Source organism: Perognathus longimembris, chromosome 2, assembly GCF_023159225.1.
Source record: "Perognathus longimembris pacificus isolate PPM17 chromosome 2, ASM2315922v1, whole genome shotgun sequence".
Taxonomy (NCBI): Eukaryota; Metazoa; Chordata; class Mammalia; order Rodentia; family Heteromyidae; genus Perognathus; species Perognathus longimembris.
In genome coordinates this window covers 10,592,974-10,620,214 of record NC_063162.1, presented here as the reverse complement: position 1 = coordinate 10,620,214, position 27,241 = coordinate 10,592,974, and the positions used below count along the sequence as shown (strand labels likewise).

The 27,241-nt window shown below is 54.6% G+C and overlaps 1 protein-coding gene across 2 annotated transcripts; it reads left to right on the top strand.

The window, feature by feature from the left end:
• Nucleotides 1-2,964: 2,964 nt before the first annotated feature.
• Nucleotides 2,965-10,012, top strand: Emx2 (empty spiracles homeobox 2). Of its 2 annotated transcripts, XM_048338158.1 has the most exons (3): nucleotides 2,986-4,162; nucleotides 6,115-6,299; nucleotides 8,491-10,012. In XM_048338158.1, the coding sequence occupies exons 1-3, from the start codon at nucleotides 3,751-3,753 to the stop codon at nucleotides 8,656-8,658; spliced, it is 765 nt and encodes a 254-aa protein (XP_048194115.1). In that variant the 5' UTR covers nucleotides 2,986-3,750; the 3' UTR covers nucleotides 8,659-10,012. The 2 variants fall into 2 exon arrangements, with proteins under 2 accessions (XP_048194116.1, XP_048194115.1); XM_048338159.1 differs by lacking the exon at nucleotides 6,115-6,299 and having other exon boundaries at nucleotides 2,965-4,162; nucleotides 8,491-8,594.
• The last annotated feature ends 17,229 nt before the right edge of the window (nucleotides 10,013-27,241 follow it).

The window sequence follows — 27,241 nt, the reverse complement described above, 5'->3', positions numbered from 1 at the left end:
AGAGGCTGAGGTGTTGCTTAAGGCCAATCAGTGACAGATGTGGGATTAGAACTTCCCAAGTGTATGCTAGGCTGGCTGCTGGTTCATTGTAGACTCGTAAGTGCACAGAGCCAGGTCTGCCAGCTCCGAAGTGATTTGGAGGGATACACCCAGCCTAAGGAAGAAGCCCACCACTTGGATACCTAACCAAACACCCACTCCTCTAGAGCCGCTAAGAAACAAAGGAGGTCCACAAAGGCTAGAAGCCACAGATGCAGTGAGAGGCAGCCCAGATGACTAAGAGCTCGAGGTCCAGATCAGAGCTCCTAGTGCCCCGCACCTCTGCCGGCCAGAGTGGTTAATGAATTACTCTGCTAGTTAATTCTACTATGTGTCAGGGCCAGTGGCTCAGACCTTCCTGGGAGCCTCAGGTTGGGGTTCATGGATTAGCATAGATTACCCAGCTTTGCAGGGTTTCCTCATTCCCCACCCCCACCCCTTGCTTGAGGGGGGGGGCAGTGGGCTTGGAAAACTGTGGGATTCGGAGTGAAGGAGATGCACACCCCGCTTCCTTCCAAAAGATGGGGTACTAGAAGCTGCTCCTCCATGCTCACCCACCTGCTAGCCAGCAGTGCTAGGCGGCACTCTTGGTCCACAGAGGATGCCAGCACCCAACAAATGTCCCCGCCTGGAGCAAGAAGCTGAGGCACCCCGTCTACAGCATGTGTCCCACTCCCTTAGGGCCCTTTCAAGGCATGGGGGATTGAACACAGCTGAAGCACTCAAGGCCGAGCGTTTCAAAAGAGGGGACAAGCGCACACCATTGAGATCTCCCTCAAGCTCCCCATCCAGACTAGATTTCTCCTGCCTTCAAAGACAGTGATTTTTATCCCCAGCCAAGATCATGAATGCTACCAGTGGGGTGCATTCTCTGTCTCGAGATCTGGAAGCTTTTAGTGGTCCTGGTTTGGGGCCCTGGACACTCCCTGCCCGGTGTAGATGCCCAGGTCTCACCCTCCAGCCCTCATGGTGGAGCGCTCAGAGTCAGGAATCCCACTTGGGTGTTACCAGCTTCAGGCCCCCAGGGTTGATCCCTCCCTTCTGCCGGAACTTGCTGGCGAGGTGTAGCTTGAGACCTCCCCCCCCCCCCCCTGCACAGTGGTGTCCAGCTCTGCACACCCCAGAGGGCACGGCGAGGCCTCTGTCCCCACAGCTTGGTCCGGGGAGGGATTTCTGAGCAGACACCCTATTTTGGAAGAGGGCAGGGGCCTGAAGCCAGTGGGGAAGCAAGCCAGAGGGCGAACGGGAGGTTCGCATGCCCTATGTAAACGATATGCGTGCCTATGTATTCAGGTTTGTTGCAAAGGCATAGGGGAGCAACCAGATGATTTCTGTAGCCTCTTAGTTAATCTGACTGGAGCCTCAACCCTATCAGAAAACACCTCTTCCAACTCTTCTGCCCAGGCTCATCCATAAAACCTGGACATCCCTGGATCACCAACTCAACACTAGACCTGAAATAAAGTCAACTAATTGACACAACCAAAGATACAGCAGTAGAGGAAATGAGGCCAGCAGAGGAGACAGGAGGGCAGGGGACCCCAAACCCAGGCGTGTGTCCTCAAAACCAACCCCTTGGCTGACTCAGGGAGCCTTTCAGGCTCCCTCTGGGAGGACTTGGTTTTCTCTGTTCCAGATCGAGTTTTTTCAGGGTCTCATGCTACCTAGTCACCAAATACAGATATTTCTGCTCTGGAAGGTAAATGACACGGGCCTAGGGAGTAATAAAGGACGCCAGGAAAAAAAATTAAAAACCACTCATTGTAAACGTGTAAAATACCTGCTGGTACTTCACTTTAGAAGAATGTAATTGGCAAAAAGAAAAAAAAAAGGAGAAAAGAGGCGGCTGATGGATAGATAATAGATCTTTAACCACCAATAAACAGAGAGCAGCGCCAGCAGCCCGGGGGATGTGATCATAATTATGCCGCCGTGTGAGCCAATGGGGACGAGAGAACTCGGCCCTAAAATCATCCCAAAACCGAAGGCGAGCTCGAAAATGCGGACATAGGACCGCAGACTCCATCCGCAGTTCCTGGGTTTGCAAAGCAAACTAATTCTGGGACAACAGATGTCAGAATAAGAATAGAAATAATAATAATAGCAGCACCAATAATAACCATGCCGACACCAATTATAAAGACAACAAAAAAACCGATCACAGTGGCAGTCTCGGCCCCTCCCTTCGCCTTGGACCCCCGCCCCACCCAGGTATCTCAGAATGACCTCTTTGGGAAAAGGTGAGCACTTTTCAGACAGAAATAATCCGAGGCTTGTTGGGCGAGCGCGGATGCAAACTGAAGCCCCACCGCCCGCGCAGGGTTTGCCCCAACTTGCAAACGAACCGGTCCAGGCTAGGGCGCAGGAGACAGGCGCGGGGCCTGGGACCTCGGTTCCACTCGTGGTTGAAGGAGGAGGACACCCCCTCCCTCCCTTCACCCCCGCGCGCCTAGGAAACCCCCCGGGGTTTCGCTGGGGGGTGGGGACTGGGCTAAGCACGCGGTGCCTTTAGCCCACGCCCGCTTACCCGCTGGCCCTCGCGGTGCTCCGCCAGCAACCTCAGCGCCCCCCAACGCGGGGCTGCGGGGAGCCACAGCGGTGGGGATCTGGGTGCTAGAATCGGCACGTCCGTCCGCCCGTCGGGTCTTACCACCTCCAGCGGTGTAGCAGGCGTGGGGTCCAGGGGCCCCGCCACGAAGGCGGCGCGGGCCGGCCGGGAACTCTGCCGGGACAGGGGCGCCCCGCAGGGAGTGGTGGAAAGGAAGGTGGTGGCTGGGGTGGTGGGGGGGGGGGAGAGGGGAGGAGGTGGGGAAAAAGGAGGAGGAGGGGGGGGAGGAAGAAGAAGGGAAGGAGGAGGAGGAAAGGAAACGGGAGGATCGAGGAGGAGGCGAAAGAGGAGGAGAGCAGCCGCCGCGGGCGCCGGGGGAGCGAGTGAGCGCGCGGAGCCGAGCGCGGGGCGTGGGCGCGGCGAGGCCCGGCGGCGGGGCGGGCGGCGGGAGAGGCACGGCCGGGGCCGCGGCGCCGACTCCGTTCCACTCTCGGCCCGGATCCAGGCCTCCGGGTTCCCAGGCGCTCGCCTCCCTCTGACGCACTTTAAAGAGTCTCCCCCCCTTCCACCTCAGGGCGAGTAATAGCGACCAATCATCAAGCCATTTACCAGGCTTCGGAGGAAGCTGTTTATGTGATCCCCGCACTAATTAGGCTCATGAACTAACAAATCGTTTGCACAACTTGTGAAGAAGCGAACACTTCCATGGATTGTCCTTGGACTTAGGGCGCCCTGCCCGCCTTTTGCAGAGGAGAGAAAACTTTTTTTTTTTGCCTCCCCCGAGAAACTTTCCCCCCCTCCTCCCTACCTCTAACTCCAACCCCCCCTCCCTCCAACACTCCACGCCATCTCGCCAAAAAAAAAAAAATATTCCCTCAATCCACGCCTGCAAATTCTTCTGGAAGGATTTTTTTTCTCCCCTCTCTCCAGATTGGGCGAGTTTGGTGCAAGATTCTCGGGATCTTCGGCTTTGCCTTTCTTCCCCCTCCCCCCTCCTTTCCTCTTTCCTTTCCTTTCTTTCTTCCTGTCCTCCCCCCACCCCGCCCCCCCAACAAACGAGCCCCCCATTCTCGTCGGTCCTCGCCGCGGGCAGCGGGCGGCGAAGGCAGCGCGCCGCGGTCGCCGGGAGCCGGGAGCCCAGGGCGCCCGCTCCGGGGCGCAGCATGTTCCAGCCGGCGCCCAAGCGCTGCTTCACCATCGAATCGCTGGTGGCCAAGGACAGTCCCCTGCCCGCCTCGCGCTCCGAGGACCCCATCCGTCCCGCGGCGCTCAGCTACGCCAACTCCAGCCCCATAAATCCGTTCCTCAACGGCTTCCACTCGGCCGCCGCCGCCGCCGCCGCCGCGGGCAGGGGCGTCTACTCCAACCCGGACTTGGTGTTCGCCGAGGCGGTCTCGCACCCGCCCAACCCCGCCGTGCCCGTGCACCCGGTGCCGCCGCCGCACGCCCTGGCCGCCCACCCCTTGCCCTCCTCGCACTCGCCACACCCCCTCTTCGCCTCGCAGCAGCGCGACCCGTCCACCTTCTACCCCTGGCTCATCCACCGCTACCGGTATCTGGGTCATCGCTTCCAAGGTACGTGCCACGTCGCGGGGCCGCAGCGCGCCGCTCCCCGCCGCGTCCTGCTCGGCGCGCCCCGGCCTGCTCGGGTGGGGAGCGGGGCAAGGCCTGGGCGGCGGATCCTCCAGCTCCGGGGCCCGCGTGCCCCGCAGGGGCCCCGGGAGGTGTTGGTCTCCAATCTCGGAAGCTACTGGCTCCGCTGGGGGCGCCGGGCTGCCGGCCTCCGGACCCTGGCCGCCAGGGCGCGGACGAGCGGTCCCCGAGGGCGTTGCGGTCCGGGCTGAGCCGCGTGCCCGCCCCTAGGGAAGCCAGCCCGGAGCCCGATGGGACCCCGGACTCCCTCTCTCCTCGGGCGACGTCCCGGGCCGGCGGGCCGCGCTGGCTCCGGGGGGCGCCGGCGGGACCCCGCGGCGGGGCTCACCTTCCACTCCGCTCCGCTCGGTCCGCCGCCCCCTGCGCGCCCCTGCAGCCCAGACCCGCTGGGTACCGGCCTCCAACTGTTTCTCCGAGGCGAGGGGACTTTCGCGACCCCGAAATAAAGTATTTCCAGCTCCCAGATATTTGCGGGCCTGGAGAAGGGCCAGGACGGGGGAGGAGGGAAAACAAAAACAAAAATCAACAAAGAAAAACCCAACCCAAACTCCCCCCCACCCCCCAGAACTCGGCTCTGATCGGAGCACCGGGCGCTAGGGCAGGAAGGAGGGCAGGTTCGGTCTGGTTTTTGTTTTTCTTTCTTTTAAAATAAATGAGCCAGGTAGAGAAATGGACCGGAAAGGCGGAAAGATCTGTTTGGATATCTTCTTGCTCTTTTTCTTTTTTTAAATTATTTGTGTTTCTTTTGGGTTAGGGTGGGGAGGAAAGTTAAAACTTCAGAAAATAATTAGTTTACCGAACGGTACCGCTCGCCACTCGGGAGCCAGGGTCCATTCATTAACCCTTGACATCCCTGCGGCAGAGGAGAATCGGGTAGACGTCGCCCCCCATTCCATTGTTAAAAGATAAACAAAACAACCCCCCCCCCCCCACCACACACCTTTGGACCTAATTACAGCACTGAGTTTGCCTCCATTCCCCCTGGGCTGTGGGTTTAGTTTTCTTTGTGTTTTTTTTTTCCCTCCCTCCACCCCCCCCCCAATCGGTTTTCTACTGTAATAAGTGGATCTGGCTGTGCTCATAAAGTTGAGGGGTCCCCGTCTCAGGCTGCACCAGCCGCGCTCTGGCACACCCCCACCGGGGCAGAGGGCATCTGCCGGGGCGCGGACAGCTCTAGCGGGCACCCGCAACTCGGTGCCCCCTTGGATTTTGATCCCATCGTGTCTCTCGCCCTCTCTCCCTCTCTCCTAGTTCTCTGTAACCGGGGAGCCCCAGAGCCGGGTCCTCCGAAGGCAGCGGCGGTAGGAGCCGGACACACTCGCCGTATTTCGGTCCCAGTCCGGCTGCCACGATTGGCCCTGCCTCTGCACTTTGCCAGAGCTGTCAAGATCCATTAACAAAAAAGAAAAAGTCCTTGAGAAAACGCTGCTCCTCCACCTGTGTGTGTGTGTGTGGGGGGGGGGGTGTTTCAAAGTTGCCAGAGAAGTTAGAAAGCAGGGAAGGGTGTTTTTGTTGGGGGTGGGGGTGTGGGCGCCGGTTCCAATCTCGCAGCCGAGCTGGGTCACCCCTTCGCTGGCCCGAGCGCCGGGCTCGACGCAGCGAAGCCCGCGGTGGTCCGAAGCCCGCGGGCCGGCCGCCTCCGGAGGAGGGAAGGCGGCGACCTGGTGGTGGGTGCCACACCGGTGGTCCGGCCTGCCCGCTGGGCTTCGCACACCCCGAGAAGGGCCCCCGGCCCGGCCCGCCCGGCGGCGCGAGCTAGGCGACGCCCGGAGCGCTCCGCGGACCCAGTCCGGCTCCGGAGAAGCGCGCTGGCCCGGCCCGGCCCGGCCCGGGCGGCCTCCTAACGGCCCTTGTGCTGCCCCCGCCCCCCGCAGGGAACGACACGAGTCCCGAGAGTTTCCTTTTGCACAACGCGCTGGCCCGAAAACCGAAGCGGATCCGCACCGCCTTCTCGCCGTCCCAGCTTCTCCGGCTGGAACACGCCTTCGAGAAGAACCACTACGTGGTGGGCGCCGAAAGGAAGCAGCTGGCGCACAGCCTCAGCCTTACGGAAACTCAGGTGAGTGCGGCCCCGGAGCCCAAGGCGGGCTGCAGCCCTCCCTCCAGAACTGGGGACCCCGGCGGCTGGCGCCCCGCACACCCACTGCCGCGGAGCTCGACCTTGGGGTGTGTGTGTGTGTGTGTTTGGGGGTGGGGGGCTTTAGCAAAAGACCCAATACACCCAGCTCCACGGCAGGGCTCCGGATGCGTGACTTCCCAGGTGCGGAGCTTGTTGGGCCACCAGAAGAGGCTGTCTCAGCCCCAGTGGGTAGGCTGCTCCTTCTGCTCGGTTGAGCAGGCCTGATCACTCCTAGGAAGACTCCTGCACTTTTGGTGAGACCCCCACGGGGGTCCTGCAGGAGGCTAATTGCAGCCCCGGTGGTTGGGGAAAGAGGGAGTAGGTTAAAAGCAAGTTCTGAGCGACGTCGGGGGGCCCTTGGCTTCGGTCCTCAACTCCTCGTTACTCCCTTTCAGGGGGATGAGAAAGGCCTGAAAGCTGCGGGCCCAGGCACTGTGGGCGCGCCCAGAACCCGAGCAATAAAGCGGGCCAGCGGTGCGGAGGGCTCTCCTCGGGGGACCGGCCCCTCTGCGCCGCGAGGTCCCTGAATGGGCCGGGTTTGGGCTGGCCCCAGCCTGGGGAGGGGGCGCCGGGCTACAGTAGCAACTACTGTAGGGGAGCCAAAGGGCGGGGTCAAAGTTCTCCGCGAACAGTAACATTTTTCTGGCAGATTAAGTTGTAACACTTTTTTCTGGGAAGCGCAAAAAAAAAAAAAAAAAGTCGTGGCTTGTGTCTTTAAAATGCTCCCTCCCTCCCTCCCCCCTCCCCGACAAAACCGAAGTGGGCCTCGCGGGCTGGTGCGGGGCGGGCACCCGGCAAGGCCGGGCTGATTTCTCCCGGACAGCCGAGGCAGCGGTGGTCTTTGTCCGCCTCGCTGCCCACTCTGCCTGGAGTCTTTGTGTGCGTGTCAAGCCCCGAGCGCACCGACGCGCGCCTTGGGCGAGCGCCGGGGGGAGAATTGAATCGTCCTCCTCCTCAATTAGCAAACTCAAAGCAAATTAAACTCAGCCCTGTTCCCGCTCTGCTTGTTCGTGGGGCACTTTGGGGGACGGAACATTGGGGAGAGCAAGCCGGACCCTGTGGCGATCTGAAAGGAGGAAGTAGAGAGGGATCTCAGGGGGCCCGGCCGCTATGGATTTAGCAAGGCTGGGGACCTGACCCTTCCCACCACCCACCCCCCACCTTCCTCAGTTGTACCCCACTGATGGCAAGCTTGGATAGTGTTTCTGTGTAGTCTACTTGCTGAATGCGGACCCACCACTCAACTTCCCAGTTGGGCCATCTGGTTGCAACAGACTTAAACCTCCTTGCTGCCTGGACCTCTCTCTAGCAGTGGTTGTGGAGAGTCCAGGCTGCCATTCCTGACTTAGGGTTAACTTAAACCCTTGACCTGTTGTGGGGCTGGGGGAAATAGGGAGTTTCTCTCTGTGCCCCCTTCCTTTTCAGTTTCTCTGGTATTTCCGCGCTATCCCACTCTTGTGGGAAGCTTTCACTTTGGAAGTCCCCTTTCCTAGCTTGGAAAGGGACAGCAAGGCTGAGCCTGAGGATCTGGGTACCTGGATGCCGACTGGCTTCCTCTAGCTCCACCGACTCCGGCACACCTGTGAGAGTCCCCACGGCCACAAGGCCGTGGCTCCTGCGGACTAAGATTCTCTCTCAGGGCCTCAACCTAGCAGAGGAGGCGCTATATTTAGGCACTGTCAGACCAGCACAAAATAGAAAACACACTGTGCTTTTCCGTGAGGCCGCTCGCATGACAGAGGTCTTTCCTGTACTTTGCTTGCTGCGGGGTTGAGGGGGTTAGGAGCGGTTCGTATTACGTCTTGTTTTATTGGAGTTCTCACACTCTTCAAGGCCTTTGCTCTCAGGGGAATGTGCGTGTTCTGGGCAGGGCCAGGCCAGCCAGGGGCTCAGGGTGCTGTGGGACCTCAAGGCCTTGGGGAAAGGCTCTCTGCTAGGGCTTGCAAGCGCAGGGAGCTGGGTAATGGGCTTGAGTTTCCTACCTTCGGTTTCGGGCCTAAATCTGCTGGGGAGCCCATGGGCGGCTGGTCCTCAGGATAGGCATCTGGAGACCTGGGCTTTCTCTCTCCTGCACTGGGGTGGGAGGGCAGCAGGAAGCATCTAATGTGGCCCCCACCTGCCTCTCCTGCAGGTAAAAGTATGGTTTCAGAACCGGAGGACGAAGTTCAAAAGGCAGAAGCTGGAGGAAGAAGGCTCAGATTCACAACAAAAGAAAAAAGGGACGCACCACATTAATCGGTGGAGAATTGCCACCAAGCAGGCGAGTCCGGAGGAAATAGACGTGACCTCAGATGATTAAAAACACAAACCTAACCCCACAGAAATGGACAACAACATGGAAAAAAAAGAAAACAGACTGGGAGAGAAGGGGAAGAAGGAAAAAAAATCCTACAAAACAAAACCCGCACACACATTGAGAAAGGGAGAGAGGATCTGAGGAGCAACTGTGGGCTTCGCAGACTTTGGACAGCGAGGGCGCTGGTCCCAAATGGAGACCGGGCCGGGATGGCCGAAGATGGAGACTCGTTCATCAACAACGTACAACCCTCGTCAAAAGAGGCAGCTGCGTGAGTGATTGAGTGAGTGAGATAGAGAGATGGAGGGAGGAGAGAGAGAGAGAGAGAGAGAGAGAGAGAGAGAGAGAGAGAGAGAGTCAGTCCAATGTGGCAAAGCTGACCTCGCACTCTGACAAGGGGAGCTGTCAGTCAAACGCCAAACCAGGGAGACAAGATGATTGGCAGGTATTCCGTTTATCACAGTCCACTTAAAATATGATAATAATAATAATGTTTTTATATAAAAAATCCAACCCAACCAGGCACAGGACTTTTAATTTTGCACTTCCAAGTGTTTTTCCCCAATCTTAAAAAAATTAGTAATAACAAGTGAAATTCCATATCTAGCCCCATCCCACACCTGTTTCAAAAACTTGAATTGCATGTAGCAGTTGTTGGGTGAATGGTGTCTAAAAACAAATGAATTGTAATTTTATTTTCCTTTTTTTTTTTAAAAAAAAAAGACAGGTTCTGTGTGTTTTTTATTTTTATTTCAGAGAAACGTGCAGTCTGTAAACACTTTTTGATACCTTCTCATGTCAAAGTGATTGTGAAAGCTAAATGAAGTAGGCTTGGAGATAGTGGTCCTCTTACAGAGAAACGGGGAACAGGACGGGGATGGGGGTGGCGGGGGGGGGGTGTCCACAAGAAAAATCAGGACTTGGGCTGGGGGAGGACAAAAAAAACCTTCAAATTAATTCTAATTCTTGGACAATCCCTTTCCTAGCATTCTGAGGCTTTAAAAATCACGAAATAAGCTTCTCCTTTTAGTGGTTGAAGGAATTGGCTGAGTTCAACCACTCACCGTAATGCTCTATTAAAAACTTCCAATCTACCTATTGCAGAAGCGGAAGGACTGTAGTTAGCAAGGATGACGCCAGTGTGCCAAGGTCACCGGCAAATTTTCAGAGTTTCTCTTCCAAGACCATAGACTTACTAAAGAGAGTGACAAATGCTTCCTTAATGTCTTCTATACCAGAATGTAAATATTTTTGTGTTTTGTGTTAATTTGTTAGAATTCTAACACACTATATACTTCCAAGAAGTATGTCAATGTCAATATTTTGTCAATAAAGATTTATCAATATGCCCTCAGAATAGTTGTCTTGGGAAATTGAAGTCAATCTTCACCAAAAAAAAAAACAACAAAAAAAAAAACTCTTAATTTGAGTGTGGTCTTTTGCCAATGAGGCTCAAGAACCCCCTGATTTCCCACCCACAAAGGAACCCCAAACTGATGGCTTGGGGGGGGGGGGTGTTTTAAAGAGAGTTGAGAATGGAGTAGATAGAAGATTAGGACAACTAAAGTCTTTTAGAAAAGGCAAGAGAAACGTTTTCCAAGCAGACCTTTGTCTGTTGGTGACATGCCCTCTGAGAGAATTTGGTTTTAGGTTAAAAATGCTTACATCTCCCTAATTCTGCCTTTTTTTTTTTTCCTCTTAAAGAATATTCCTCAGGATTGGGGAAAAGCACTTAGCAGAATCAGCATCCTGGGACTTCTAAACTTTCTTTCTGACTTCAAACCCTTTTAGTGCAAGTTTCCCCTGCCCCCATCTCTTCCTTCTCTCCCTTCTTTCTTTCCTTCCTTTCTCCCTGGCCCTGTATGGCCAGAGGTTGTGGGGATGGGTGCAACAGCCCAGCCCGCAGGATCCTTATAAGGCAAGAATTTGGGGGAAACCTTCAATTCTTAATTTTAACATTAAAGAAAAAGTTGTAACTATTCTTGGAGGAAACTTAGCTTTCCCCCCCTCCCTCCTTTCCCCTTTTGGGGGTATGAGGTTGTTTTTGCATGCTTCATTTGCCTCTTATCCTGATAGGCTGCATTAATCAGTTTTATTTCCATTGATAGAGAAACCTCGTCTGTTCTGTTCGGGCTACAAAGCATCCTGCGAGCTTTTGTGAAAGTGCAAATCAGTTTAAGCAATTATCATACCAGGAATATGAAGGAAAGAGGAGGCCTTGCCCAGTGGTTTCCTTTAATCTCTTAATCCACAGATCCAGGGGGGCTGCCTGGACATAATTTAGGACAATCTCCCCACCCTTTACACTGTGATAAGGCCAAGTTACAATGCAGGGCAAAAATACAAGCTTTGTTAACATCCTGCCTTGAAAAGTTAAGATTAGACATTCTACGCACGTGTGGGGACTATAGGGCACTATGGAATTTTTTTTCTTTCTGGTTTTTCCTCTCCTGCTTTAAAGCAGAATTCTCATCTCTCTCTCTCTCTCTCTCTCTCTCTCTCTCTCTCTCTCTCTCTCTCTCTCTCTCCATCTCTGCCTGTCTCTCTCTCTCTCTCTCCATCTCTGCCTGTCTCCCTCTTTCCCCTCCATTTTTGTCCCTCTGTAGATCTGGTTGCTCACACTTTGTTTTCCCATTAGGTTCCTCTTTGGCAAGTGTGTGTTATGGTTCTGTCAGGGTGAGTGGAGTAGCTTCAGGGAGCCGTGCTTGCCTCTCTTAGGGACAGGTGCAGCGGGCTATCTGGGAAACCTGCCTGAGGTTTTCAGCTGCTGGCATAGTGGGCACTCAGGAACTGTTTTCTGTCCAGAGTGCTTCCTGGTTAATGCTCAGAATCCATAGTGATTTCGCTCAAAACAGTGAGTGCAAAGTTACCTTTTCTTTCTACCTACATTCCCCAAACTTCAAACACCTCAATGCACAGCACAAAAATTCAGGGTGACCTTTCCCGAATTTTCCCTCCCCATCTTGATCAAAAGACTACTTTGTGCAGGAACCATATACTTAATTTCTTTAAGTACAAGAAAGAGGGGGTGTGGTGTAGAATTTTTTTTTTTTGTAAATGTCCTATGTAGTGTGGAACAGCAATAAAATCATCAGAGAATACTATTAGCTTTGAGAGAAGAAAAAAAAAAACTAAAAGCTTTATTACAAACCAAGCTTTGAAAATAGGGGGGATTAGGCGGCTGAAAGGGTCCCACAATGGTAAGAAGAAAAGGTTTCATGCTAATGAGGTTAATGCCCTTTGTATCTCAGGCCTCCACATCTTCATTACGCGCTATCTCCGGCTGCACGGAGCGGCTCAGAGAGCCGCAATCCACTCCAACGCCCCCCTTCCCGGCCCAAAGAAGGATTTGATAGCAGCTCTGTTCAAACTAGATAATTATATCTTTTCAAGTCGGAATTAAGATAAAGAAAGTGAAGCAGAGGCGGCTCGCCTTGATCCACTGCAAACAAATTTGGCGCACTTTCGAGTCCTTCCCTCTCCTCCCCCCCCCCCCCGCCCGCCTCAAAAAGGCAGGACAGTCAGCTTATTAGCCGCTCGTTTGCTTTATTAATTCATCTATTTAAAGTGGCAGGATTAGAGCGTCTAATGTGGACGCGGGCTGCTGTGGTGCTGAGGAATATAAATATTTGCGGGATGCCATCCCACGATGACTATCTGGGCGTGGGGCTCTGGGCAGGGCGCGCGAGGCGCGCGTGTGCTCCGCGCCGCTCTCCCTTCTCCTCTGAGCTGGGCTGTCTTGGAGCCCAGGGCTCCCTCGCGTGACGTGGGTGCCAGGCCTCGAGGCCCCTGGGTAGGGCGCTTTGACCATCGTGGGCCGGGCCCTGCGCTCTGCTCAGTCCAAGGCCAATTGTGTGCAGATCGCCTTGTGTCCTGCCCGTGACCCCCAATGGGGATGTAGGTTCCAATTTGATCTTTTGTTGGCTACTTTCGGCTCTTCCTAGAGGGTCCCCCCGCCAGTGCCAAAAGGATGTCGAGGCGACGTGGGTTCTCGGTTTGCTTTCCCCGGAGGAGAAAGTCAAGGGAATACACCACGCAAGTGGGCCGTGGCTGCATTTGCCCACGACGTGCGCGTGGGGTCTGCGTGCAGTTCTTGTTCCTCTGGAAAGGCACGTGGAACGTCTGCAGGAGCAGTGGCCCGGGAGGGACCTCCACGGGTGACCGCTTCTCAGCCCTCATTCTGGGTGGCTGAGGCTCGGGCTCCCTGGGCCTCTGCTCCTGGAAGCCGAGCCGAGCCGGAGCGGGCGCGTTGGCCGAGGCCCGGAACCTGCCGGGCCACTTTTGTGCGAGGGGCGGATTGTGGCGGCCGGGGAGGCGCGCCAGGCGGGCCGGGCAGAATGGGCGACTCCGGCCTGCGCGCGGCTCTGGAAACTTCGGCTCCTCCCTGTCCCCGCCTTGAGTCTCCGGAAACAAAGTCCTGGGCGCACTGGCCGGTTGGGGAGGGGTGCTGGCCGTTGGGAGGCCTGGCGGGGAGCCCGCTTCATGGGGGGAGGGGATGCGGGGTGGGCAGGAGGGGAATCTGGGTGGGGCTGCCCACCTGTGGGCGATCGCAAAGGGGCGAGTTAGGACGAGGTGGTGCGATTGTGTTTCCATAGGGTGCGTGAACGAGGCGGGCACAGGGGTGAGGAGCTGCAATTGTGGGTTTCACACAGCACTTGAGCCCACTTATATCGGTGCTGATTGTTTGGGTCAAGGTCTGCGCCTAGATGGTACGAGGGTGCCAAGGTGGCTGTCTGTCTGGGTGCACCGAGATCGTTCTGATTGGAGCTGGGGTGGAGTTGCAGAGGGCCGCTAAGGGTGTAGCACGCGGTCCGGCCGCCCCGCGTGTGTGGGTTCGATGAAGTTGTGCGTCCCGGAGGTGTGATCGGCGGGACACTTACTGCCCTCTGTTCGGGTGGGGGGGGGGGCTCCCTAAGGACCAGGCACAGCCAAGCCCGGCGCTAAAGCAGCGATTGTGTGTTTGGAGGCGGGCGTGTGAGTTTAGCGAGGAGGCTTGACTTGGGATGCTGGTCCGGAAGCGCGCTACCGACTCCGGAGTTGGACAAACAGCAACCATTTCTTTTTGTAATTGCCCATTTTCTTCGAGGCCAGCCTTTATTATTTCAAATAAATTAGCGCTTGATTTATTTGGATGCCCCCTTGGAGCAGCCGCGGGCGGGACAGAGGATGCGGGGCCTCGAGCGCTGAGCCACCCGCGCCCGGATGCGGAGCTCGCAGGCAAGAATCCGCGGCTCGACCCCCTGATTTATTTCCCCTCACTAGTCCCGAAGCGAGGGAAGGGGCGGGGGGGGGAGTGGGAGTTTTGAGAACCCTCTGACCCCAGCCCTGACCCCGCACCAGGAGACTGCTTCTCCAGGCCGGGCCCCTGTGCGCGCCAGCAAACCCGAGGCGGTGCCACGCTTGAAAGCGAAAGGTCCATTCATCAGCCGCGCCCCGGCGTCTAATTGGCCTTTTGTTCATTAGTGCCTGTTGCCCAGCGGGAGACCTTGGGAGGGCCCTGGGGCTTCAAGTCGGGGTGCGGGGTGTGGGCGGGAGGGGGGGGAAGGGGGGGAGGGGCCCCGGGCCCCGGGTGCCGAGCTCCGCCGGGCCGAGGCGCGTCGCGCTCCTCCAAGGGGGCGCCAGAGCGCGCTGCAGAGCGGAGCACGTGCGGGAGGCATTCCAGGAGGTCGCTCCCCCCCCCCCTCCCCGACCGTCCCCGCGGGGGTCCGGGGCGGCGGGGGCGGCTGGCGTCCTCCCGGCCTCGCCCGCCATCGGAGCCCGTCCTCGCCTCCCTCCGCACCCTCGAGGCTTCAGAGCCGCCTTCCGACCTCTCCTGAGGTCCCAGCTCGGCAGCTGGGCTCGGGGCTGGGCTGGGCTCGCGTCCTGCCGCGCTCCGTGTTTGGAGTTAATTAGCTCGGGCTCCTCACTTCCCCCAGAGAGACCGCGCTCGCCTTCCCGGGCACCAACTCCCTACCTGCCGGGCGCCCGCACCCCGCTTTACCGAGTGGGGGGGAGGGGGAACTGAGAGAATGTTTGGCACGTAGGGGCCCGGGGGGTTCCCCACCCTTCAGAGATACGATGGAGAGGAAGGCTGGGGCTCCAGGTGCTGCCTTTCCCCCCATCCCGGGCTCACGTCCTCGGGTCTCTCCCCCACGCCCCACCCCACTTCCCGCACCCTCGTCCCGCTGCACCACTCACTAGAGCTGGAGGAGCCCTGGAGAACGCACAGGTGCCCTGCCCGAGCCCAAAGGCCCCGGCGCACCTGAGGGCTCTCCCAGGGGGGCCAGGGACCAGGGAGGGGTCGCTTTTCGCTTTGGAAAAGAATCGGGAAAGCAGCGCCTGGCCGAGCCTTAACCCGGCGGCTGTCTGCAGCCTCCCAGATTCCGGTGCCTCAGCCTTGGCCCCCCGGCTGCCTGCGCCCTCAAGCCAGCTTCGGGTCCTATATATAGCCCTGGTCTCCATAGCTCAGGCTGGACCCTGACGTCAGGAAGAACTTGATCTTGCCTGCTTCACTCCTGCTTCTGAAACTGATCCTTGAAATGAGAGAACAGACTCTACACAATTCCCATGGCCTTGACATAAGGTACAGCGATAAATATACACCACTAATGAGCAATTACCATATAATCACCTTCCAATTAGCTCGCATAATGATGAATTAAACATTCTAGCAGGCGGGATTAGGTTTCTTACTTTGTATATTATTTACGAAGGCTATAGCTTCTGCAAAGAACCAAATATCAAATTAGATGGGGAATTTTCACGTGGGGGTAATTATGCATTCAGGCCAGCGGCTGCGCTCTGGTCACTTGTCAAATGGGGCCTCCTGCAAGGTACTGACCAGTTCATCCGGGCATTTATTTTTCCCTTTTCTTCTCTTCCTTTAGATTGCAATTGTTTTTCTTTTTTTCCCCTTTACCACCTTGGCTCTCAGGGTGGGTGGGAAATAAGTGGGCCAGGTGTGTGTGTGGGGGGGGGGGACTAAAAGCTGTCAGGTAGGCTATGTGGAGGCCCTCCCAGAGTGGGGGGGGGCACCCTCGGGCTCCATCAGCTTTAGCCCCCCACTTCCGATTTTGTTTTGCAGCTCAGGATAGACCCCCCAGGGGAATCAGGGTTGGGGGAGCGATCCTAGAACAAGCACCTGGTTGGGCGTGGCTTTAGGGCAACCCTCCCACCCCCCATCCGGGCTTTCTAATGCACCCCCAAACCCTGGATGACGGATCTCCCTTAGGACTTTTACCTAGATTTCCACCTGGTAACCAGGGAAGAAAGGGAGATGCCTCAAGGACAGGAACAAGGAACTCCTCTGCCATGCCCACGGCCACCTCTCCCGTTCTGAAATGAATTTTGGCAAGAGATTAGTTCCTAATCTGATCTAGCGCGGCTGACATTTGGGAAGAAGATGAAAATGGAAGCTCAATTTCATTGTGAGACGGGGTCACTTTGCGGGGCTCTGCTCCCCAGAGAACATGGATGGCCCTTCCCCTCCCTCCCTAAAATGGAGTTGCTGGAATGTGGGGGGGGGGAGGGGGGAGCAGCAAGCTCTGGGAATGCCTGCCCTGAGGGCAGCAGAGATCCTGGGGCTGGACCTCCACCTGCCCTGGATTAAGCAGCCAGGGCCATGTTGAAGAAGGCAGTCTGGCCTGGGCTGGCTTCCTCAGTACCTGCCTGCAAGGCCACTTCCTGCTGGGGCAGAGCTGGACCTTCAACAGAACTAGAAGCTAGATAGTGTCTTCCTCTCTTCTCTCTCTCTCTCTCTCTCTCTCTCTCTCTCTCTCTCTCTCTCTCTCTCTTTCTCTCCCTCCTCCTCCTCCTTCTTGTCTCTGTCTCTCTCTGTCTCTGTCTCTCTCTCTCCTCCTTTCTTTTCATCTCTCCCTCTTCTTTCCCTCCCTCTCTCCCTTTCTCTCTACTTGTCTCTGTCTCTCATCCTCACTCTCACTCTCCCTGTCCTGTGTTTTTTTGGGGGGGGCCTCATGAAAGGCAAGGAAGTTTCAGGACTCCCCAGTGTGGTAATTAACATGCAGGGTCCCCAAGGCCTCACAGGTGCTTGCTTCCTCAGAGCTCCCAGGCAAGGACAAGTGAAGCACACCAGGGACTAGACGCTGACCTTGCAGAGCGTCTGGCTTACTTGGAAGCCAGTGATTTGCTCCCTATTTTGGCTTCCTGGATGGACAGGGTCCTAGGATGTCGGAGCCGAGACTCCCCTGGGACAGAGCTTTTCCCTTTCTCTAAGGCAAGTGACATGACTGCAGAGCCAAGAGCTAGATCTTCCTGGGGTCACCCTGGCAGGGCCCACTCCGCCCTGAGCTGGGGACAGCCCCAGGAGTGGCCTCACCCTGGCTTGGGGGAGAAAGGACAGGTACGTTCGGCCAGGCACCTTGCAAGAGTGTGGCTGTATATCCTTCCGTGACTGCATGTGAATGTGTTTGCACAGTGTGTCAGGTTGGAGCATATGGACCCCATGCTGTATGTGTGTGCGCGCCCATAGCCCTGGGTGACAGGCCTACACCCTGGGCCATATCATGTCTTTATGCAGCTTAGAGACAGATATCCCTAGTTGGATATGGTGGTGCACACCTGTAGTTTCAGCTAGGAGGCAAGAGGATGATGGTTTGAGGCCAGCTTGGACACAACTTACAGAGACATTGTTATTAAAATAAAAACGAAAAGCCAGGATGACACGAATCACGAAGCACTGCCTTCATAAACTGCTTTGCTGAAGGACAACTTCTTTGTCCAAATACTTAAAGGTACTAAACATATAGTGCAGAAAAGGTCAGAAGGGTTAGGGCTCAAGTGCTAGAGCATGTGCCTCACACGCAGGAAAAAAGATAGATTTCATCCTCAGTCCTGGAGAAAAAAAGAAAGGAAAAGAAAGTGTGATTCCTTCTTCTGTGGGGCTGGGTGCCCTGTGCCCTGGCATGTGGCCTGGTGTGGATTTCAGCAAAGCCCTCTCACCCCTGGCCACAAGTTCAGCTTCTCACACCGGGCACACCCTGAGTTGCAAGCTGGGAAAGGGGTATTGGTGAGGGTGGGGATGGCATTACTTGAGGGGCAGCTTTTTTGTGAGCAATGTCACACACTCACTGGGCCCAGGCCTGTCCCCTGCTCCTCTCACGTGTGGAGGAGCTGAATAGAAAGGGCCACTGCCACCTGTGACCCTCAGAGGTCTTGAACGCCATCCAAGGGTTACTGTTACCGCAAATAAGGTAGCAATTGGGTTGTGGTAGAGTCACAGACACGCGTATACACACAGGAATATCTGAGACTCGGCACACGCGCCTGCAAGCGCATGTGTAATGGCGGTGTAAAGCATGTGAGCACTTAGGGGGCCCTTTAGTGCACAGGAGCCAGTGGTAGGGTGCAGCTGGCTTCCCAGGCCACACAGAGCCTCCTTCAGCTGAGCTCCTCAGGGACTCACCTCATCCTCTTCCTGCTTCCCCCTGCTGCACTCTGAATGGCTGCGATTATGCTCTTCGGCACCAACCAGAAGTGCTCTGTGATAGGGCAGATCGCTTCAAGTGGAAGCCGCCGCTTTGTTAAGTAAGTGGGGCCCTGTTGACTCAGATGTCTGCCACCTCTTGTACAGGAGCAGCACAGAGGGCCTTAGCATCCTGAGGGGACACTTTAAAGTCAGCACACTTTTAAAAGACCCCTCATCGGTGTCCACTCCCCTGCCATTCCACCACGTGCTCACCCTGAATCTTGATTTGCACTGCAGAAAAAAGGTTTTATTTAGCATAGATTATGAGCATATTTCAAATATGTGGCCTGCCTCAGCAGGGAGGAGGAAGAGGGTGTGAGTTGACCTGTGCACACACGTGTGATGTGTGTCTGGGCCCATGCCATCTGGCCTCTGAAAGAGCCATCTAGAGGTGTCACTCTGGAGTAGCATCCAGGCTGATAGCTCAGAAACTCCCTCCCCTGTCCTGGTCCTTGGCCTTTGCAAACTTTGCATTAGTTCTGTACCTTCCACCCCATTGGTTGGCTCCTTGGAATCTGCCCACCCTCCCCACTGCCCTAATGGCTCTCTCTTCCTAGTGCCCATCAGTGGAGTGATGGGATGAACAGGGCCTTGTGCCTCTCCTCCCACTCTCCTTGTTTGTTCATATCTACCAATGAAATGGACCAAGTAGATAGGATCCCACCTGAACCCATGAACAATTCAGCCCTGTCCTGAACCCATGCTATTTCTGTTGCTCGACTGAGGTTTTTACTCTCAAGTCTGTCTTCACTTAGTTCACTTATGGCAAGGACATATATGTGCTCAGGAAGGCACAATTCCTTCTCTGGGCAACCAATCTTTCTTTTCTTCCATAATTATCTATCTATCTATCTATCTATCTATCTATCTATCTATCTATCTATCTGTCATATCTCTCTATAATTTATTCTGCAGATAATTTTATTCCTATGTGAAGTGACATGTGCTACATAAATCATTCAACATTGCTTATCATAGGAAACTATCCGAAGGAATCTAAGGGAAGGGAATTGGTCAAATAGTGACCCTACGATGGGATGTTAGACAGCAGTTAAAAAGAATGAGGCAGAATTTGTGTTCTAACATAGGAGGTTCTCTGTGAGATGCCAATGTTAATTGGTAAAGGCAAAAGTGTATGCATGATCACCAGTGTAATGGAAACACTTAGAAGGAGTATTGGGGGGAGCTTGCTTACAATCTTTGCAGGAAGATGCAAAAACACCTTGTGTAAGAGTGGATCGCCCAGGCTGCTTTGGATGCCAAGGCATGATTTCCAGCTCCCTCAGCAGCTGCTGCTCCCCTCCAGGTGCGGCTCTGCATCTCTTGAATGCTAATGCTCCCTTTGCAAGCAGGGTTCCCAGAGTGAAGCTAGAGGTTCCTGATGGTCCCCTTAAGTGGTGAGCAGAGCAGGACTTTCTCACCTCTTGTTCCAGTGACTGTACTTGAGGTCCAGCTTGCTCTCCATGAAAGCATTTGCCAGCAAGCTCCCTAGGGATCATTCTGCCTGAGCTAAGATGTTGCCAGTGCTGAGAAGCTCCCTTCTTCCCAAAGATGCTTTCCTTGTCTCTTCTGAGACAGCCTGGGGTCACGGGATTTTTCTCTGAATTTTCAGCTAGTGCCCTGTCAGTTGCTGGGAGCACTGTCTCCTTTGCCTGTTCCTTCCTGGTATTATGCAAACCAAACAACCTACCATCACGTGCAATAGTGGAAATAGTGGAATGCACACGGATCCTACCCTTGTTGTGAATTGAATTGTGTCTACCTCTAATAGCTTGGAATGGACCTATTTGGATATAGGGTCTTCATAAAAGTAAGAGTTCAATGGAGTCATCAGAATGCTGTTTACGTTGTTATGGCTAGTGGCTTTAGAAAAGAATGCAGTTTGGGACTGGGGCTATAGTTCAGCCATAGAGTGCTTGCCTAATGCGTGCAAGGCCTTGGGTTCATGGTCCAGCACTGAAAAAGAGAAAAAAGCTAAAGGAAACAGGAGAGGAGGAAATTTGGACACACATAGGTCTAAGTAGATATAGCCAAGGACTGGAAGACAGTCCTTCCTTCATAAGGACCAGCTCACTGGCACCTTGACCTCAGATTTCCAGTCTCCAGAACTATGGCCCCTACAGAGGCCATTTCCCTGGGCATCTAGGAGATGCTCAGACCCCAGAGCCACCTCCTCAGGGAAGGGTGGATGGGTCCCCCATGAGGCTCAGGGGCAATGCTTGCTAATCACTGAACACCTCCGATGGGCCTTTTTCATGTGCTGGCATATGGCTTCTTCCCTATCTTCCCCTCAGGGCTGCTTAGATCCTCGGCCCTACAGTGCTCAGTGGTGGGGCTGCAGCCTCTCTGAGCAGAGCCAAGTGAGGCTCACCATTTCCTCCTGAAGTCACTGCATTGTTAAGTAGTGTCCCTGGCAAGTAATTACACCCTCGGCAGCTCGATTGCACCCTAAGCAAATTAGGTGCTGATCTGAAGGTGTAATTAAGCAATAGTGAATACAATTTAGCAATTGCAAGCGCCTTTCCTCACTGGGCTGGCCATCCCAGGCAATGGGCCCATTCAAAGACCTGATGGAGTTCTGTTGTGCCTCTCCACCTTTCCTGTTCTAAGCTTTGGCAAAGATATACCTTGGTGACAACTTCTGTTTGATTTCTAAATATTGGGGAGAACCTTTGGATGTGTCAGGGTGCTAAACATAATTAGCATTCTTTAGGAACAAAACACACAACAAGCCTGCTTATTGTTTCCTTAATTATATGTCTTCAGATATAAAACAATCCCTTAGTGTTGGTGATGTGTTGATTAATTATCCAAACAGCTTCTTTTGAAAGTTAGGAAATGTGTCTCTGACCTGCTTCTCCATTTCAAGGAAGCCTCCCTATCAACTTTCCTTCTCACTTTGCTAAAAAGGCAGAGGGTCAGTGGATACCTGGGCCCGGGTAGGCCCAAGCTGGCCTACAGGATAAGAAGCCCGTCTGGGTAGACCCCTGTCTAGCAGCCTGGCCTAGGAGGGAGAGGGTGGAGCCGTGTGGCAAGTCCTCCTGGCTCCCTGTGTAGGCTCTTTTTGCCCTCTCGAGCCTCTCAGAGCATGCCAGGGCACAAGGCCTGGACGGAGAGAGCCCACAGTCTGCAGCCAGGCACAGGGCCTGGGAGCATGGGGGGGGGGTTGACACTGGTGCTCAGAGGACACCCCTGCAATGACTCTGGAGGTGTGTGTGTGTGTCTATAAATATGGGCATGAGTGTGTGTAGGTATGTGCATGCACACATACGTGTTTATGCATATATGGGAATATTGCATAAGTGTGTACAATATGTATATGAGTATATATGTGTGTATGAGTGCATATATACACATACTCATATATACATACATACATATACATATATATATATATACACAGACACATATAAGCAGGTAAATGTGCCTCTGCCACAGGCTGTAGACCTGCAAGTGGAGCTGGGCTGACCACGTTCATCTCATTGTCTGTTGCTGCCCCGTTCCAGCTGGAACCACACAGCCTCCCGGCTGCCCTCTCCTCCTGCTTGGTGCTCGGTCTTCCCCTTCTGCCCCTCTCCTGATCACTTCTGCCTGTCTCTGTGCAGTGTGCAGTGTCTCTGCCTTTCCTGCCTCGTTACAAAAAACATTCGGGGTGGCCCTCGGGGGACATACTTAAACTTAATTAAGGGCACATAAGAGGCCAAAGTACATTCGAAGGTAAAAATAAAGCAGCAGAAAATCAATATGGCAGAGAGCATAAGTTAAAAATGGTCAAGACCAGGAGGAGAGCTGAGGGGTGGGGGGATGGCTTCTAAGATCGGAGCAGGGAGGGCCTGCATTGTAGCAACCATGCTGGTGGGCCTGGCTCGTGGTTAGAAGAGTTGGGATTTGAGCTCCAGGTGCATTTACTTACTTCATCCTCTTGTTGAGGGACACTCATTAGCCCCATCTGGAACAGGAGCACACTAGATTCTGAGTGGCTCAGTGGTCCAAAGTGATACAGTCAGTGAACGGCAGAGCAGGGATTTGAACGCAGGAGCTGTCTGGCCACAGAACAAACTCCTCTGTGTGTTCTGAGGGGTTGACAGGCCGAGCCTCTGGGAGGAGGGAGAGCTCACAGGGAGCCTGTGAGCAGCAGGATGCTATGGTGGGACATCCTGCTGACCCAGGATGCTATGGTGAGAGGAGAGGGAGGGACATCCTGCTGACCCAGGATGCTATGGTGAGAGGAGAGGGAGGGACATCCTGCTAACCCAGGAATGTCTATAGGCCACAAAGGTGGCAAGGAAGGCGAGGGTCATATGCATATATACACAAATGTAGACACTAAGTATGTACATACATACATGCACACTAAAGTATGGTCTATGCAGGGGAGGGTTCCAATGGTGTGACCTTTGAACAACCGACTTACAATTTAACAAAATGAATACCAGGAAGCTAGAACTCGTGGTGTGTGTGTGAGTGTGTGTGTGTGTGTGTGTGTGTGTGTGTCTGATATCAAGGGGAGGGGAATAGATGAATGGGGAGACAAAGGTGTGCAAATGATATGATGTTCATTGTACACATGTGAAAATGGAACTAGCAGAATTGAGGGGATGGGTGGGGTTGGGAGAGATGGGGGAGAAGGATGAAAGGGCTGACACTGATCAAGATGCACTGTGCTCACAAGCTGACATGTCACATTGAAACCCCTTTGTACAATCATTTAAAGATAATAATATTTTGTCTTTGCCTGGTGCCAGTGGCTCATACCTGGAATCCTAGCTCAGGAGATCTGAGGATCATGGTTTGAATCTGCCCAGGAAGGAAAGGAGGTGAGACTCTTACCTCCAATGAATCACTAGAAAATTGGAACTGGTAGGGCACGAGTGTTGAGCAAAATGAGCTCAGGGACAGCGCCCAGGCCTTGAGTTCAAGCCCCACAACTGGCAAAAAAAAAAAAAAATAGTTTTTTAAGAAGATAAAGGTGAGCTCAGGGCAGTCAGATCAAGGAGCTCAGAAACCAGGAACAGGGAGTAAAAAGATCCAGAGAGGGAGTTTACAGGTGAGGCCCCACAGGGTTCTTACCACAGCGGAAACCAGAGCCCCCCCCCTCACCTCCCCCATGGGGGGGCAGACAGCATCATGTTGGGCACACCTGGCTGCCCCACTGCCAGGCTTGGATTTCAGGAGTGCCAGATAACATGCCAGGGCTCCCCAGGGATGGTCCTGTGTGTGAGGCCCTCCGCCCACATCTCGTCTTTTCTAACTGGCCACCAACCAAAAAACTACTTACTTGCTGGAAAGCGAGGGAGGGAACAGTATACCTGCGAGGGGTCAGGCCATTGAGACAGGCAGCAGCTGAATTCAGTGGAGAGCCAGGCTCGGGGGAGGGGGGCATGGGGTTTGGGGTATGGGGTGGCGCAGGAAGAGCCTTTCAGGAGGAAAGGAGAGAAAGTGTCTGGTCTCTAGGGGAGAGTTGAAAGGCAGGGCTTACAAGGTGGAAACACGGGTTACTTCCTGCCCCCCCTGTGCAGGGCAAATCTCCCAGGGAGGAGAGTAACGGATCAGAGCTAGAGTTCCTGACTCGCACAGCTTCAGTTTCTCCATCCATAGAGGAAGACGATAATAAAACTTCCAAAGGGGAGAGCTGTGCCCTTGCGCTGAGCTCGCAGCACAAGCTACAGTAAGTGCTACACATGGCTGTAGCTAACACTATGACTCGGGGAGCAAAGGTCTGCCATGGTATCCCCTAGAGTTCAGCTTCCTCTGGACCACGTGCTGCTCTTGAGGTCCCTGCTATGGGACAGCATCGATTTATTCAGTGCCACGAGTCCTAGGTCCAGCTTTTTTCCCCCTTTCCCTGTCGGAGTTTGTTTTCTCTCTTGGGGATAAGAATATCATAAGCCTGTGGTGTCCCTTAAATGCCTCACCAAGCCTCAGAGATGGGCCTGGCAGGGCGGATCCTAAGCCAGAAGGAAGATCCTAATAGGAAGTGATGGAAAAATCTGCCTTTTAGCATAACTCAGCCCAAACTCTTGGTCAGCTTCTGCCGTATGCTTTGATCTAGTTGGAGGGAGATAAATCATCCTCATGTCCTAAACAGATTTATGCCAATGTCTGTCACACACACACACACACACACACACACACACACACACACACACACACACACAAACACAGAGCTGCTACTTCCATGACATCTTCATAGAAGTTCTCGCCCTGTTTAGGGCTGGGTGTGGTTGATGGCCTCAGAACACCATAGCCCTGAGTAACAGTGCCAGATTTAACAAATAGAAATGTTTGTATTACAAAAATAGCTGCACGTGGCTGGCTTTTTGTAATTTGTGGACCAAAGCTGAATAGAGGCCATTTTATTATGGACCATGGGAGTGTCCATCCAGTATGGAGGACACAGGTAGCAAGTACAAGGCGCATCTTAGATCCCTGGAGGTGCTGCTTTGGATTAAGAATGGGGGAGAGCTTTCTAGTTTGGAACATGAGCAGTTCAGGTGAGATACTCTTGGGCTGGAGGCTTGGGTACAAAGAAAGAAAGTACAGAAAAAGTCCCAGGATGGGGCTGGGGATATGGCCTAGTGGCAAGAGAGCTTGCCTCATATACATGAGGCCCTGGGTTCGATTCCCCAGCACCACATATACAGAAAACGGCCAGAAGGGGCGCTGTGGCTCAAGTGGCAGAGTGCTAGCCTTGAGCAAAAGGAAGCCAGGGACAGTGCTCAGGCCCTGAATCCAAGCCCCAGGACTGGCAAAAAAAAAAAAAAAAAAAAAAAAAAAAAGTCCCTGGGCAAGGTGTAGGGCTTTGCTGGGGTTGAGGAACATTGTCTTACTGGGCATGGGTGCCTCTTCTCCCCTGACTGTGTTTGCTCCATATACTACTGACCTGTGAACTGGAGATGTTTCTGCCATTCCAGTATGGTAGGGAAGGGAGGATGGGGACACCCAGCTCAGACTCCACCTCCCCTCCCCCCCCCAAAGTCTCCCAGGTAGCTCAGCTGTGATCAGAACTTCTGCTAGTCCTCTGGTCATCAGGTCTCCCAGTGGGTAGTGGCTCTCATGCTTTGCAGATGAGCAAACTGAGGCCGAGGGAGAGCCTGCTCTAAGATGTTGCCTCTAAACTCCTAATCAAGCCCTGGCCAAGAGGCTAGTGCCAGCTGGGATTTGAGAATGCCATAGTTGGTGGGCACCTGAGGGGCGATAGGATAGTCAAGATGCCTTGCCTAGGGCAGGCATAGCAGTGAACAGGTAGGTGAGTATCTCTGCTGTTTGTGCTCATCAAACGATCCTCTGACCATGTTTGTCCTGCATGCACTTTCAGGGCCACATTGATAAAGCAGGAGCTGTGTTAGGAGACAAACGTGAAGTGTCCTCATCCCCAAGGAGCTGTTAACAGGCTGGGTGATGATGGCGGCAAGCCACACATGACATATTGAGTGGACAGGCAAGTTGGTGTTGAAGGCATGTGGCTTGGCCTTAGGGGAGCAGGACTTGGAAGGGGAGGGTTGTGGAGGTGAGGGAAGGCTTCCTCCTGGAGGAGCAGTTGATCTGTCAGCTGCAGGTATGCCACACAGAGCTGTTCATGAAGAGTGGCCCTGAGGTGTGCCCAAGGCCCGAGGGAAGACAGCAGTGAGCGTCCAGACTCTTCTTTTGTGCCTTTCTGAGGCCTAGAAGAGAAAAGACAGGAAGGTCCCGACTGACCATCTTGTGGTCCTGGCTGGGAAGTTCCTCTGTTAGGAAGCGGATGCTCCTCAACCCTTAGCGGGCTCCTTAGTGGCACCTGGGTGCCCACGGTGGCCTTTGTCCTGCTGCCTGCGGAAGGAGAGCCCTTCGCTGTGTCTTGGGGGATTCCATCTGGTTCTTATTTCCGTGTGGAGCATGACAAATGTGACAGGAAAGCCCGGAGAAGGGCAAGCGGACCACACCTCCTCCCGCACGCATGTTTCATCGCACCCTGTCCCTGTGCCTGACTGATGGAGTTTGACATTCCGAACTCATTAGCTCAGGAGCCGAGGCCAGGGAGCGGGCTGCGTGTGGACATGCTAAGAGCTTTACCCTGGCGTCAGCAAGCAATTTGGCTTCCAGGGGGAAACTGTCTGGTGAGGCTGGCCCCCATCCCCATGCCTCCCCCCACCCTCGGCTCAGGCTCAGCCTCCACTGGGCTCTACACCCAGAGCCTACCTCTCCCCTTCGGTCTCTAGTCTCTGTGATCAGGGGATACCAAATGTACTCATCTCGGGGCCCGAGAGAGGGCCGAGAATGCACATCTGAGGTACCCAGCCTGTTGCCCACCCCAGTTGTGCTGGGACCACCTGTAAGTCCAGATGTCCTGCTTTTCAGTGTGGCACTCTAGTCCGGGGGGAGGCCTTCTCTGTGCCTTGATGGGATGTCCCGTGAGGGACGAGGAGAGGACAGTGGGGTGGGAGCCCAGGGTGGCTGTGAATCAGTGCTGCCTTTGGCAGAGGCTTCCCCAGACAAGACCACAGGGAGACGGCGCATCAGGAGGGTGGCGATGGCCCCCGTGGGCAGCAGTGTGGGTCACTGTCTCTCATCCCGTAGCACCCAGCCAGGGGGCTCCAGAATGTCCTTAGTAGAGGAAGGAATGGATGACGGAATGTTTGCCCTCACGGGCTCCTTCTCCAAGAATGTGTTTCGGAGCCTGCTGGGTACCATGGACCCCTTGGGACTTGGCAAGAGGGAGTGTGTAGAGCACTTGGTACCCACCGGGTGGTCAGGAGAGATGCTCCAGGGAGCAGTTAAGTGAGCCTGGGCCTCAAGGCGCACCTGGCTCTCAGGCCGGCACTCACTGGACTTCCTGTTTGGCTGACATGAATATGGCTGACATTAAACATCTCAGCAGCTTCTCATCTCCTCTTCATCTGCCCCTCTTCCAAGGCATGAGCTGTTCCCTCAAGTTGAGGCCGTAAGCTCCCACCCCAGGGGTCTTGGTCAGGCTCCAGGGAGAAGGGAAGGGGGGGGATATGGACAGAGGCTAAGACTCTAGGTCAGGGTTCTTCTTAGGCCAGTGTCGGGGCAGAGACTGTGAACAACCTCTCTGTTTCTCACAAGCCCTCTCCACCTGGATGCATGTCAGGGTCTCTAGCCCCCCCACGCTCTCGCCCTGAC

Excerpts from the sequence above, each read along its gene's own strand:
- Emx2 (XM_048338158.1), top strand. The coding sequence starts at position 3,751 with ATGTTCCAGCCGGCGCCCAAGCGCTGCTTCACCATCGAATCGCTGGTG. Across the intron at positions 4,163-6,114 it reads TCTGGGTCATCGCTTCCAAG|GGAACGACACGAGTCCCGAG; the intron begins GTACGTGCCACG and ends CGCCCCCCGCAG. Across the intron at positions 6,300-8,490 it reads TCAGCCTTACGGAAACTCAG|GTAAAAGTATGGTTTCAGAA; the intron begins GTGAGTGCGGCC and ends CCTCTCCTGCAG.